At 39.3% G+C, this 14,567-nt stretch overlaps 2 protein-coding genes across 3 annotated transcripts in view; one reads left to right on the top strand and one right to left on the bottom strand.

The window, feature by feature from the left end:
• The first annotated feature begins 105 nt into the window (after nucleotides 1–105).
• Nucleotides 106–4,498, top strand: DEGS1 (delta 4-desaturase, sphingolipid 1). Its single transcript, XM_042813704.1, has 3 exons — nucleotides 106–240; nucleotides 907–1,649; nucleotides 3,268–4,498. Exons 1-3 carry the CDS (start codon nucleotides 159–161, stop codon nucleotides 3,412–3,414), a joined length of 972 nt encoding a protein of 323 aa, XP_042669638.1. The 5' UTR covers nucleotides 106–158; the 3' UTR covers nucleotides 3,415–4,498.
• Nucleotides 4,499–9,624: 5,126 nt separating this feature from the next.
• The window catches only part of NVL (nuclear VCP like), a 30,715-nt gene continuing 25,772 nt past the window's right edge, over nucleotides 9,625–14,567 (bottom strand). The window contains exons 21-23 of one of the 2 annotated variants that reach the window (XM_042813575.1): nucleotides 14,465–14,553; nucleotides 11,288–11,355; nucleotides 9,625–9,905 (exon numbers count right to left, since the gene is read on the bottom strand). In XM_042813575.1, coding sequence (XP_042669509.1) covers nucleotides 9,861–9,905; nucleotides 11,288–11,355; nucleotides 14,465–14,553 — 202 coding nt within the window. In that variant the 3' untranslated portion in view covers nucleotides 9,625–9,860. Of the gene's footprint in view, nucleotides 9,906–11,287; nucleotides 11,359–14,464; nucleotides 14,554–14,567 lie in introns of both variants that reach the window. The other variant, XM_042813486.1, reaches the window with a different exon arrangement.

A 14,567-nucleotide genomic window follows, 5' to 3' on the forward strand; every position in this document is an offset into this window, starting at 1 on the left:
TGGGAGGCGAGGCCTGACAGCCTGACATCTCGAGACGCCCAATCAGAAGAGAGAACGATACGGGGGGCGGGCACTCTCTCTCAGCCATATAAAAAAGGCCGTGCCGGTGGGCGCCGGCAGTTAGGCGGCTGAAGAGTGGGGGCGTTGGAGTTGTCGCCATGGGTAACACCGTCGCCAGGGAGGACTTCGAGTGGGTGTACACGGACCAGCCTCACGCCGACCGCCGCAAGGAGATCCTGGGTGAGGGGAGGCGGCTGAGGCGCTCCTTGGCGCGGGCTGCGTGGCGAGGGGGCTCCCCGCAAAATGGCTGCCGGCCCCGCCGTCAAGGAGCCTTGGAGGCGGCGGAGCGTCCGGGCCGAGCCGCTGGGGCGGGGGGGCGCGGGGATGGGGCTTTGGGCCGGGCCTGAGGACGTGGGGGTGGCGGCCGCCGCCTTGATCGGGGCGGGGGGGGGGGGGGGGGGGGAAGGAGCGGGAAGGAAGGAAGGAGAAAGAGAGGGCGGACAGCGACGGTGTTGGATAGTGACCGGAAAGCTCGCATCAGGGCTTGTGCGTTGTGTGTGGGTTGTCGGCTCCACGCCATTTCCTTCCCAGATAGGTTGAGGTGACATTAGCTCTTGCCACGTTACTGGCAAGCTGCTGAGCGACGGAAAAATGCAGAAATGGCTGAATTCTGAAAGACCTCTTATAGGTATCATTAGTAGCGTGTTTTTGTTCCCATGGTAGATGAGTGCTAGCTGAGCGGAGGGGAAAGCATATCTGTGTGTTTCTGTGGCTTTATTAGGCTAGAATTCTGTAAGGGAAGGTTTGTGGTGGTGCCCTGATGGTTGGACACGATGATCTTAGAGGTCTCTTCTGACCTCAGTGGTTCTGTGGTATCTGTATTTTGCGTAACTCTCTCCCCTGTAGCCAAACACCCGGAGATCAAAGAGCTGATGAAGCCTGACTACAACCTGATCTGGGTGGTGGTGCTGATGGTCGCGGCGCAGCTGACTGCCTTCTATCTGGTTAGAGACCTGGACTGGAAGTGGGTGGTATTCTGGGCATATGTGTTTGGAAGCTGCATCAGCCACTCCATGACTCTGGCCATTCATGAGATCTCTCACAACAGTGCCTTTGGCAACTGCAGAGCGATGTGGAATCGATGGTTTGGAATATTTGCCAACCTCCCCCTTGGGCTGCCCTACTCAATATCCTTCAAGCGATACCACATGGATCACCATCGATACTTGGGAGGCGATGGAATTGATGTGGATATTCCCACCAACTTTGAAGGCTGGTTTTTCTGCACTCGCTTCAGGAAGTTCATCTGGATTGTTCTTCAGCCATTTTTCTATGCCATTAGACCCCTCTGCATTAATCCCAAACCAATTACTAGACTTGAAATCATCAACTTGCTGGCTCAGCTTTCCTTCGATATTGTGATCTACTATTTGTGGGGAGCCAAATCCCTTTTTTACATGCTTGCTGGCTCATTACTTGGCCTTGGGTTGCACCCGATTTCAGGACACTTCATAGCTGAACATTACATGTTCTTAAAGGGGCACGAGACTTATTCCTATTATGGGCCGCTTAATTTGCTCACTTTTAATGTTGGCTATCACAACGAGCACCATGACTTCCCCAATATTCCTGGCAAGAGCCTTCCACTGGTAAGTTTAGTTCTGAGGCGGTTCTTTTTCTTAAGCTGAGCCCTACTCTGATGTGAGAATTGGGAAGAACACACGCTATTAGAAGAATGGAAGCTAGAAAAACCCCAGAAGTTTGAGTATGGAGAATCTCTTAAGTTCAAGAGTTGAACGAAGGAGAAATGCTGAACAGATTCTAACTTGCTGTTCCACCATTCCTTAAAGGAGGGGAAAGGCCTGTCCTCATGCTATCTTGGCTCTGTGTTTTATCTGACTCCTAGGTTTCTGTAATTACAGCAGGCCACTAGTGTTCTTTTTCAGTTTGGAAGTATGCAGAAATGTAGTTAAGAAGTTAGAGGCACCTCCAAAATTTTGTCAGTTCTGTTTCAGGTATCTTAAGTAAAATAATAATGTGTATTTATCCTTCAATCACCTTTACCAAAGACATTCTCTGGTAAGGAAAAGATAAGACCAGAAATACTGCTACTATGTGTTGTAATTCTACAAACGTCCAATAGCTTTCTGTTCTGGAGTAGTTTCAGTTTTGTCTAGTGAGAACCTCTGAACTCTTTGATAAGTGTCAGCTGTACACTGACAGTTAAGGCTTCAAAGCTAAGACTTAGGCTTGCGGCATCTGCACGAGTGGCAGATGGGACTTTCACTCTGGTGTTCTCCCTCTTTCAGCTCAAGATGCTGGGACTCACTGACTTGCTGTTCATACCTAGCTTTGTGCTGGTGAACCAGATTTTACTTAATGTATATATATATATTTAAGTTCTAAATAGGGAATTAGTTCTTGCTGCTACAGAACTGGTAGACTATGGCTTGAATAAGAAAATAGGATTGTTTTTAAAAGAAGTGTAGTTAATTTTGTTGGACTGGAGTCTGCTATTTGGTGAGCTGAAGATAGCTGAAGTAGTGGGGTACTGCTGAACTGCACCTGCTTTAATGACCTATTTCATAGGTGTGATGATAAATCAGAAGTATCCTCAGCTATGAACCCAGCATGTAAATAACTTGGTTCTATTTGTTGCTTATAGAGATTAATGATAATCCTCTGAGAGTAAATTCTGTGGAATTCAGTGAAAGCTCAGTTTTGTTGTGTTCAGGCTCTTAAGGCTTCAGGATGGTTAATTAGAAATAAATGTCAAGGATATTTGATTGAAACTCCAGTATTTCTAGACCTCTAGCTTAGAAAAGCAGTCTGTTCAGCCTCTACATCTAAGAGTAAAAAAGTAAAGAGAAATAGTGTTCAGAGTGAGGTTTGAAACTCTATCTTAAAATGGCTGTTAACTCTTTCAATTTCGCAACATCCCTTTTTTTTTTTTTTTTTTTTAGTGAGACTTGTATATACATGAGCCAGCTCTGGACTGAGTCACTTCAGCCAGCAAGCCAACAGCTTTTGTGCTTTCTCAGGGCTGGTGAGCTGCATGGTTCTGTAGGCAGCACGGTAAACAGACCTCAGGGGTAGGCTCAGCTTGTTCTGGCTCTCCTCTCCAGTGTACGAGCTTTTCAAACTACTGAGTTGTTTCAAGAAATTGCCACATTATGACACTAATAGCTGTTCTAGAGTCTAACATCTAAACTGGTGCTAGTGGAAATAGTAATGTAAATAGTAAATGAATCTCGTATCTCTCTTTAGGTGAAGAAAATAGCAGCTGAATACTATGACAACCTGCCACAGTATAACTCTTGGATAAAAGTACTTTATGACTTCGTGATGGATGATACAATCAGCCCTTACTCACGCATGAAAAGGCAATTAAAGGGTGAAGTGAAGCAAGATTAAACTTCTGGCAACCGAAAAAACTTTGTCTGCTTGCTTTGAAGTGACTGGTACAAGGTCTCTTGCTAAAGATGTTAACTAGTGTCCTGAGTTAAGATCCACAGCAACACAGCAATGCATTCTTAAGGTTATTTTGTAGGAGGCTACTACCATCTACAGCATTCCTAGCAGTACTCAGATTCATTGGTTAAATGTGTTTGTTTGCCTAAGGATCAGTGTTATACACACAACGCTAAATCTCTTTGTTACAGGATTTACTTTGGCAGGTGTTAAATCTGTATGAAATGTGTTTGGCGCTCATTTTTTACAAGTTCTTAATGTAATGCACTGCCCCTACCATGCAGTTTAGACGATGGTAGTATTAAGATGCTGTACTTATCTGTTAATTCTAAACTAACATGATTCGGTCGACTTAAATCTCCTGTTGAACTTATTTCCTGATTCAGGGGTGGAAAAACGAAATATCTGTTCTTGTTGAAGTAGGTAATGTTGTTTGAAGCATTACTCAAAAGTAAACTACCTGCTCTACAGAGAGTACTCTAAAGCAGCAATGTGTCACTTAGAATGAAATAGCCATGTTCTAGATGGCTTATGTGGTGGCCTTGTTAAAAGGTGGGGAATTTGATGGTATCACTGTTGTTGAGTGTCCTCACCTACTCCTTAAGTGACTCGTGCTAGTATATAGCTTGAACAGCCAGTGCCTGAAGTTGTACCTGCTGTGAGGGAACTTGGCATAATTGAGGTTTCTCTTACTGCAAAAATCTTGCTATGGTTTGGAATTCTTCTTATCTACAAAGGAAAATGAGAAGGTAGAATCTGGTTGGTTCTGCTGTTACCATGGATTTAAATACTGCCTCTAATATTTACACTTGCTTGGAAATTTGGCTGGTATGGACGACCAAATCAGTTGAACCAGATAGTGTTCTGGCAAACAATGCTAGCTACAACAACTGCAACTTGACCTTTTCAGTGTATTAGTTCTTTATGTGTGCAGAAAGCTGTTGCTAAATGTTCTTATTTTTTTTTTTTAAACCTACCCTACATAAACACTGGTCTTACTTACATAATAAAATGTGGTGAGAGCACAGGTGATGCTATTGAATTACTTGAAGCATTTAAAGTGGGAACAAAGAATGGATTTACTGAGCACTGAAGAACCTTTATGTACCTCAACACAGCATATTTCTTTTGTATCATTTAATGCGTTGGTGATAATCTTAAGTTGTGGAAGATGGATACAAATTGCTCCCAAATATCAAACGGTGATTCTATGACGTGTTCTTTTTTTTTAAAAGGTGGAATCTGATAAAGGTAGAAGGCTCAGGCTGCTGTCTATGCTGGTCTGCTATAATTTCATTTTTTTGATGCCTTTCATGCCTGCATTTTTTTTTTTTTTTTTTTTTTTTTAAAAGGAATACCTGAGAAGCATACATCCTTACATCTTAATTCTCACTTGACTGCAGTTCTATTTCTAATAGAGCTTTTGCTTTTTTTCTATAGAAGCCTGGGCCCTTATATGTGATTAAGTAATAGAAGTGGTATGAAGGTGTGCCAACCAACCATTTACAACATGACTTCATTGTGATACTAATGATGTAGTAGTTAGCCAGCATATTGCTCAGGGTACAGTGTAATGTCCAAGTAGACCTTATTCAGTATTTTTACATGTGATTAAAAAGCAAAGATTGAAGTAATTGGGTGAGTTTTTAACTGATCCCTTAACACTGAAGTTCTAGATCAAACTAGTATTCAGATGGTTGCTGCAAGAAGAGCTGTCCTACTGAGTGGTATTGTGGAATGAACTGTTAAGAATTACTGCCTATTCTTTCTACTCTGAAGAAAATTTGGTTTGGAAGATTTGAATGGAGTTAAATTGTAAAACAGTTTATTTTTAAGCCCCTTTTGTATGTCTGCTCAAGTGAGGAATTGAATGGTGGTATCAAGTATCTTCAGTGTTGATGGCTCACCATAGCAAAATGAAGGATGGGAAGTCCCTCCATAAGGTTTTATAGCTACAAGACTGGATAAATCGATTATCTTTAGTTACCTAGGAAAACTGAGATCAGAGATGAACTTCTTTTGTTAGGCTTAGTAGCCTACTCTCAACTCTGATTACAAACACTTTAAGTGCAGGATGGCGGAGAGATCTGAGGAAGTTATCTATGCTTGCCATCATCTTTCTGAAACCTCTAGCTATGATTCGAGGAACGCTTGTACTAGGTTAATCTGAGCCAGTAAGACTTAATGTTTGGATGTGAACTCATTAAGTTTTTGCCAGCATGGGTAACTACCCTTCTAAGGTGTCTAATCTCTGCATTGCATAAGAGTTATCTGCATCTAACTTCAATAGCAGGCGTTGTGCTAGAAGCAGATCATCTCAGAGCTGACCTATATTGCAGCGTAGCTTCATTCTTAAAGAGAAAGTTAAGAGCCCTTCTGAACCACTGTGAAGAAATTAAGATCATTTGGGAGTACTGCATTTGTATTAGATACATTCTTAACTGTTATGATTTTTCAGTCTGACAGTACAACACAAATAAGAAACATTAACAAACTTCTTATTTATATGGACAGTGTAGTTATTGTTTAAGGAATTAAATAGTCTTCATTAATGCTGCTAAAATATATCTGGCAGAAGCAGCTTGGTATTATTCTTGAAAGACATGACATGAAAGTTGGAGGCAGCATCGACTAGCCAGTGAAGATGAAACTCAACCTAAAGAGCACTAAGGACTTTGACAGTTATTTTCAATTCTAGTCAGATGGAATGAGCTTAGATTAATGAGCTGTTTGAGTTTATTCTGTCCTGTGTGACTAAAGCATCTTAATAGGTTGTCAGTTAAACTTTTCCTTTATGTGAAATCAGCCTGGAGTTTAACTGTCAAAACACAGCTGACCAAGGGTCAACTGTTAAATGTCATCCAAGTATTGTCCAAGCTGCAGTTAAATAGTGCAGAGCTCTGAATGCCCCTCAGGGCTTTCTGAGCAACTCTTTCTGAGCAAAGTTTTCAGAGTAAATTGCTGTTCATGGTTCTCCACACTTCCTTCCCCTGCCCCCGATTATTTGAAGTTGCTTAAGTGCAGTAAGTAATGCATCCTGGAATCTGATCCAAGGCAGTTTTCCCACAGGACAGGTGTAGTTTAATTCCTCTTTCAAAATGCCTTTGGCATTCCAGTTTTGCTGTGGAACCTGTCTGTTGCAGGACAGTAGCCAAATTATCCCAGATTAAATGGCTGCACCCTTCTGTCTGTATGACTCCATACTTTCAGATCCAAGCAAGTCTTTTTACTTGGAGCCATATGTCAATCAAAAAGTGGTTATGGTTCCTGGTTCTGTATCTATATTAAAACTTTTCTGCTAAGGCTTTAAATGTAGCTTGCAAGTACATAACACGTGCTTTAAATGAAAATCTATAAATGCTGAGAAATGATCTTTTCTAGGTTAGCAGGCAGTGTTACATAATGAGCTCAGCAGTGTCTCCGCCCCCTTGCCCTTTGTTCTCACACCAGATGAAGTGCAGTGCTGCAGCGGAACTTTCATCCGTTTTCCAATATATAACCAAGTTCTACAATCAGTAAGGTGGCCTCATGCCATTTACTTGCTTGGTCACTGGCACTTCTCCTTCGCTTAAAGTGCAGTGCTATGGATGAATCTGCAGGCTGCCATGCCCATTCTGGTGGATGACGAGTAGAAAAGTTGGTTTCAGATAGTAGGCAAGGGCACTATGTGCTGTTCAAGATACAGCTTTAGGAAAGTGCACTCTTTTGTAACTTGAGTTTTGAGACTTAGGGCAGAACAAATTCTGTTGTACTTAGCACAAAGCCAGGTATTTCTAGCATGCAGATATGCCTTTATAGCAATCTGTAACTGTACATGTGCAATTCTGTCAAATCCTGTATTTCAATCAAGCCTGCAATAATAGATAAGACTTCTTTAGGAGAAAAATGTTCAAAACTTTCCCAATTGATCCTACACCAGCAGATTTTGTGTTGAGACTTCTCTGAACCATCTTCGCTCCCTATGCATGCTTAAGCTACCACATAATATGCCCTGGTAGACTCAATTGTGATTTAGATCCGTGGCTAGCCTCAGGAAAAAGGAGGGAAGAATGGCATGATAAACTTTTTCTTGATCTTGTCCCAACAGAAATAAGATGACTAGAGGGAAAACTTCCTTTAGATACATCTGCTATTAAGCAAGCAGCTGCATATGCAGAACAAAGTCTTCTCTGTGCAGTAAGAACAGGCTTGTTCTTGAAGTGATGTCTATTTTTTTTTTTATGTATGGGCACAAAGAATCTTGCATTTTTTCTTATGAACATTTTTTCAGTGATAAATGTTGTAGCCTAAGCAGAACTCCTCACAAGAAAAAGGAGTGTGGGTATACTTGTGTGAGCAGTCAAACAGAGTGCAGCAGTCAAACAGAGTGCAGCTGAATGCTTTCCTATTCCTTGACAAACAGGTAGCCCAGACATGGTAAGCAGCTTCAACTTCAAATTTTTGGTAATTTCAAATCTTCCTACGCTGAGTTTACTTTTCAAATGTCACACTTTAAGAGGAGTGATCATCGGACACCTTGAACATTACACATATTTCATCAAGACAAGCTATTACTACTACTTACATAGTATTTCTTTCTTGATCTTGCTTCTACCCTGCTTTCTTGTTTCTTGTATATACATAGGAATAATATCATGGCAAGAGAAGAGGAGGAGAGAATTCTTAATGTATATGCCAGGGCTTGAGGATTTGACTCATTTGTAAGCTTGTTAACTATAGCTATACTTAAGTCTGATAGCAGGGTTTTCTGTTATGGATATATGGAGGAAAACATCCATGTGGTTATTTTCAGTTGTGAAAGAGTGGCTTGCTTGCCACACCTTTTTGTAAGAAAGGATGCCAGGTATTTCTGCATTGTGGTGCAACTTCAGTGATACACACTTTTCTTCTAAATTTTATATGTAGCTTATTTCTTGTTTGAAATTGGTGCATGTTACCAGTGAGTTTAAAAAAAAAAACAAACAAACAAAAAAACCCAAAAACTATGATGGCTAGAACTATGATTCTAAAAGCAGAACTGCTTGCAATTTCAGAATTGCTGTTTGATTCAGCACATGCTCTTTAAACACAGATTCCATTGTAAGCTTTCTGTGAAGTTTGCTAGTAGAAACATTTCCTTTTCTGATGCTTGACTGATAGTTGGACTGCCTTTAGGAAGAGTAAGAGTGATTATAGGTAGCTATAGGGATTAATGTTCCTTTTGTTGCCTCTTTAAGGAACTTTGTAGAATGATGACAGCAGTAAAAATCTGAAGGCAAGTAGGTGTCAGAAATCAGTTGCCCCATCAGCAATGCTTCAGTGTTTTAACTTAGATACTTCCCAGCCTGCTGATGCTGAATGTTATAGCCATTTTTCCAAGATGAAATTTTCTTGTTTCAAAACACACAACTTTGTGTTAAGACCCAACTGTGAGAACAAATGAAAGAATCTGATCAAGAACATACTGAAAAATGCCATCGAGCTGGATTTCCAGCAGCGCTTTAAGGTAGCTGGAAGAATGAAATTGAGCAAAATGAGTCTCTTTTACATCGTGTAAAAGAATGAGATCTTTCAAGTGTTTCTGCTGATTAAGGCTGTTTCTCAGTTGTGAATTAATGATCACTTAAAGTAAAAAATGTAGTTTGAGGCTCTTCCTTGGCCTGTTTCTTACAACAGTAATATCGTCTAGAAGATATCAGAATGCTGAATTAAGAAATTCAAGTTGGTAAGAATTTTCAGGGTTTTTAACACTAACAATTCTAACAGTTGTTAACAGTTAATTTGAAGTACTTCTTAAGTAGCTTAATCATAACATCACACCCTTTCTGAGATTTCCAAGATTTCCAGGGTAACTTTTAAGCCATCTCTGGCTAGCTCATTTTCATAAGATGAAAACAGTATGTCAAACTGTGAATAGCTGTGCTGGCACAATCAGTGTATCACTATTTCCAAACAGCATGATTAATAGAGTTACACACTGCACTACATTCCCAGTCTCCTTTCACAACTCTCTTCTCCATGTAATTCTTCCAGAATCCCTGTTCTTGAAAACATAGGTGTTTTAATTAATAGTTGAAGATACCTCTTGGAGTAGCAGAAATGTGGAAGAAGCCTGTCTGCTTCTGAGGGATTTCTGATTAAGGACACCAAATATTAATGCAGAATGGCCTCAGATCTTTAGCACTAAAAGCATTTATTTTTAAACTGTAAATATGATGAGTAGAAAACGTATATTGCATCTTCTATTCTATAAATAGTTTAAGGATTGCTTACAACAGTAGATTGCAGTGACTTTTTTCAGGTGCACGATGACGAGTTCAGGGAGATGAGGTACTTTCCAACCTGTATCTTGAAATCTGGCACAGGTGTTACAAAATTCTCTGCAGAAGTGTCTTCTAGGAGAAAATGTATCACCTGCACAGTGACTGACGCAGTTCTTCATACATTATTTGATCCTAAAAGTGCAAAGACAAGAAGAAAAGACTTTAGACAATGGGAAAAAACATATGCAGCACTTAAGAGCTTGTCTTCTGTCTTCTTTTTTTAAAAAAACAAAACTTACCAGCTATATGAGACACTAGCTCTACTTTTAAAATATTTACCAGAAGGAAAGCTAACTAAGGGCAAATAAGATCCTGCTGGCCTTGTGAATGAGGCTTTCAGCAGTGGTATGTAGTTAACAGAAGGCTTTGGCAGAGTTCATGTCATTCACGTTGCCATGCTAGGCTCAGGACATCACAAGAGCACTAGTGTTCTTTTTGCCAGGAGAGCTCCCAAATTGTCACTCTCTTGTCTACTTCTGCCAAAAATAAGCAGACAAGTATATCTCTTGCTGGTCTTGGTTAACAGTAACTGTTCCTTTACCTTTCCACCTATCACTCAAAATGATAGTTTTGAGGAAGTGAATACTTTAAAAATGTTAACTTCTACTAAAATTAGCAGCATTCAGTAGATATCTGGCTTCAAAAATAACTTATGGTTAGCCTCAGGTCAATCAAATACACAGTAAGTCAACTGAGAGATGTATGTAGGAGGGAAAAGACTGAGAAATGAATCAGTCAGATTCAGCTGTTTCCCAGTATTGACAGGAGAGTATGTAGAGATTTGCTCGATTCAATTTATCTAGCAGGTAAGAAATAGCATATGGAAATGGGGGATCAGTATTCTGTACTTTAAAAGACAGTTCAAAATATTTATTTTGATGAACACTCTTGGCTGTACAGGGAGAGCTATTAACTAGCAATTTCTATATTCTCAATTATAGTAATTAAGATAACTGAGCAACTTTCATTTCAAAATAACTAGTCATAAGATAACCTTTAAAATGAACTTCCTTGACAAATGCAAATGATTGAGAAAAAAAAAAAAAAAAAAAAAGATAGGACATAAAGAAAACTTTAAATGATGCTTCTTCACCTTAACAGAGATGGCTGAGCACCTTTAGGTGCATATCCACTGAGGGGAAAATAGTGGTGGCAAAGTGCAATGCCTTGACTTTTGTGCCTGTGGAATATTCATTTAAGAGGTGAGTGTCAGGTGAATAACTAGTCTGGAAACATCAATTACAAGTTCAAGGTACTACCCTAAATGCTAACCTTGGCACTGTGGTAATGCATTTACCACAAGCCATCATTTATCTGCAGATGAAGAGGGAGGTCTTTCCCAGAAGTTCAGAAACGAAAGTCTGGTTTGTTTAATGCAGAAACAGGTAGTGTCAGTAGTTAGTGAAATGCATGCAAATAGTTTGCAGCTTTAAGTACTTCTACCAGTCTCTAGCAAATAAAAAGAACCCTTTTCAGAGGGGCGGTCAGCCTCGCACACCTGAAGCTGTTCTTACCTTTTTTGATACTGAAGATTTCACTTTTCTAAAAGCTTCTTCAAAGTGTTTATGGGAAATCTTGATTCCTCCTCAAAAACAAAGTGAATACATTATACAGGGAGACTGCAGGTATGTGACATCAAGTGATTTTTTTTTTTTTTTTTTGCATGTATTGTAATGCAGCATTCATGAAACCTAATTCCATGTGCTAATCCTGCTGCTTTTATTTCTGGGCTTTACTATCTTAGACATGTTCAACATCAAGCTTCCCTATGGAATGCTATGTAATGAACACCTAGAAATTTATATAAATGTATAAATTACTATTTAATTACGTTTATTTGAATACCTAGATTGTTATCCAGATTCCACCACAAGATGCTCAATTCCTAAATAATTCACTTCATATCATTTTGTTTGACCTCAACCAGAACTGAAAGCTGTCTTTTTCAGTTGCTGGTTTTTTTGTGTGTGTATACAAATCCCCTTTCTGACCCTAAAGCAGCTGCCTGGAGTAATTTTTTCCTAACCATATACTTCAGGAACAGGTTTGTGGTTTGGTTTTTCTGGTCTGCTACCAGGTAAGCATACCTCAAATAAATCATGGCTTCCTCTGTTCTCAGAAAGCAACCCTTCTGTAGTCTAGATGCCACTACCACGGATTCAGTACAGTGCTAGCATGCATAGTTATCAAAGGTAGAGGTAAACAAAAGTATGCTTCGAGTTAATTTGGTGCATTTTTCATGCATTTCATTAAGAAACCTTTTGCTTCTAGGGATATGTACAGCCAGTGCCTTTGCAGACATGTTTGTCATAAGAATAGGATGTGCAGATGTTACACAACTTTAAACTTTTCAATATATTTGATGTCAGAATTCAGAAAAGTGTTCTGCTGCATAGCAGGTGGAGATGCCTAAATATGAGAACGTGTTCAAGATGCAGATTAAGTTCAGCAAACTAAGCACACAACTTTACTGCTTCTCATCTTGGTTCTCTGAATCTTTTATTCAAGATTCCCACTACAATATGATTTTATACTAGTAAAAAAAATGAAAGGTGTAAACTTAACATCTGAATGTAAGTATCCTATTTCCCCAAGACAACACCTACAGTTGGTGAGGAAAAAGCTCAACTTCAAAGTCATGTGGCTTCAATAGCAAGTCATCAAAACTCATTAAATATAAAAAGACAGCAATGAGAATTGTTTGCTTTCACTTTTTTTTTTTTAAAGTCTGTTTACTTGAATTATTAAACAAAATATAGTCTCAGCTAAAGGGAGAATAAAAAGAAAACAGCATTAGTGATGTCCTTAGTGTCTTCCTCGTTGCCTATCAGAAAAAGTTCTGGTGAAATAGTTTGTGATACAAATCTAAGTGTATTTGCTGTGACAAGCATTCACTCATCTACTGCTATGTAAAAGTTTACCTCTCAGCAAGAGTATGTTAGGAGGCTTTGCATTTCCTGTGTGGTAAGAGCAGGCACAGTGCTTGTTAGTGTCAGTAATCTGTACCTTTGCTACTTGCATTCATATAGCTTGCCTTGCTTTTTCTGCCTGCAAAACTATTTAGTGTGGGGAAATTAAGTATGTGTGGTTACTTTTAGCAATTTTTTTTTCCCCATGTTGCATTCAAATCACAAAATATATCAACATTTCTTTCCAGGCATTATATTTAAACTTGAGTTACATATTTAAACAAATAAGATTTTTCTTGTTTATCTAGATGAGTAAAGGATAACTGCTTCCTCTAATACTTTTAATTCAAAAAATACCAAGCAAGGACAGCAGAAATGCAAAGCTTTATCTCAGTTAGTAAATCACACTTGTTTTTAGCAGCTAAGAACAAGAGTTCTTAGAAAAACTCCACATACTCTTTGCTTAACAAGATCAGCTTTATTGATGATTTCAAGCCTTGTGTGTGTCCTGTAGTAAGACTGAAGAAAGAAACTCCCAGACTGTGTATGGGCACTGCCCTTCTGAAGGTGTAAATGAACAAGGCTTCAAATCAAATTGTACCTTTCACCTTTCAAACTGGTTAAGGGTGACACCCTGGAACTCCACATCCCACACAAACAGCTGCTATGCATGTGGATCAATCTGTGCCCATTTGATGGACTTCCTGGCTGCCACTGATCAATACAATCAGTGGTCAGGCTGGGACCTCGGGCTTAAAGACCAGACTGAAGTGAATAACATCTTTAAATCAAATGTGCTCCATCTGGAATAGTCATAAAACCAAACGAGATAAGCTCAAAGATTTCCATCTAAGAATCAAGAGCAAGCAAATGAGTAATCCCTTCACACAACATTGTGACTTTTTGTAGACTTTTCTTTTTCTCCCTCTAAATTGAATTGCTCACTTCCCCTTACAGCAAGGGGCTGGGACCAAAAAGAATGATTCAGAACCATAAAATGTCAGTGTGACTCTCACAAAGCAGAAGAAGAATGAAAGCTGAATATATTTTTCAAGGCAATCTGACACCTTAGCTTTCCATCTTACCATTCTCATTTTGACTTAAGTAAAATAACAGAAGAAGTTACTGGAAGAAAAAAAATAGATGCACACAAAGAACAGTTTTCAATTACATTTTCTTATCTGAATGCACTGAAGAAAGGAAAGAAAAATGAAACAATTGTAGAGATATAGAAAGGCAGAAATTGCACATGAAACAATTTTAACTCCCTGTTAAAATCTTGGCAAAAAGGCCAGGATAAATAAAAGCCAAAGCTCAACACCTAAAATGAAAAACACTCAGCTTTTCCTAGCACCATTACTACTGATTGCTTGCACGTAATTACACAACCCAATTGCATGCCAAAGGCAGGCTTGGAACTACTGCTGCTACTGCTACTCAAATCTGCAAATAGATCAGTATAATTAGTCTTTGATAATTATGTGAAAATTGGGCAATGATGTATTCAGTCAGGCATGTAAATTATCTGCTTATACTGCCATTTAATGCTGACTTTTGATAAGTTCAGAAGAACAAGTGGGCTCCAGGATCAGTGGTTTTTCCCTGTTCCTCTCCACTATAACTGCTTCATTCATTTTCTGAAAACAAATCTGACTTGATTTTTGTTTGGATCAGTAGTTATCAAGCATTTATGAAAGCAAACACATCTGTACTTGTATTAAACACTTCACATTCCATTTATCTTCTCACTGTTCAGTTAGGATTTTTGGAAAGCTTTCTTACCTTTCTTGCTTTCAGTGCTTGGCAGGGCCATTTCCTGTCTCAGCGCACAAACCGAAGCCTCACGCACTAAAGCAGAAAGGTCTGCACCTCTACGTACAAAACC

The sequence above is a fragment of the Centrocercus urophasianus genome, unplaced genomic scaffold (assembly GCF_019232065.1).
Source record: "Centrocercus urophasianus isolate 14NV4802_14NV808 unplaced genomic scaffold, USGS_Curo_1.0 seq_10, whole genome shotgun sequence".
Classification (NCBI taxonomy): Eukaryota; Metazoa; Chordata; class Aves; order Galliformes; family Phasianidae; genus Centrocercus; species Centrocercus urophasianus.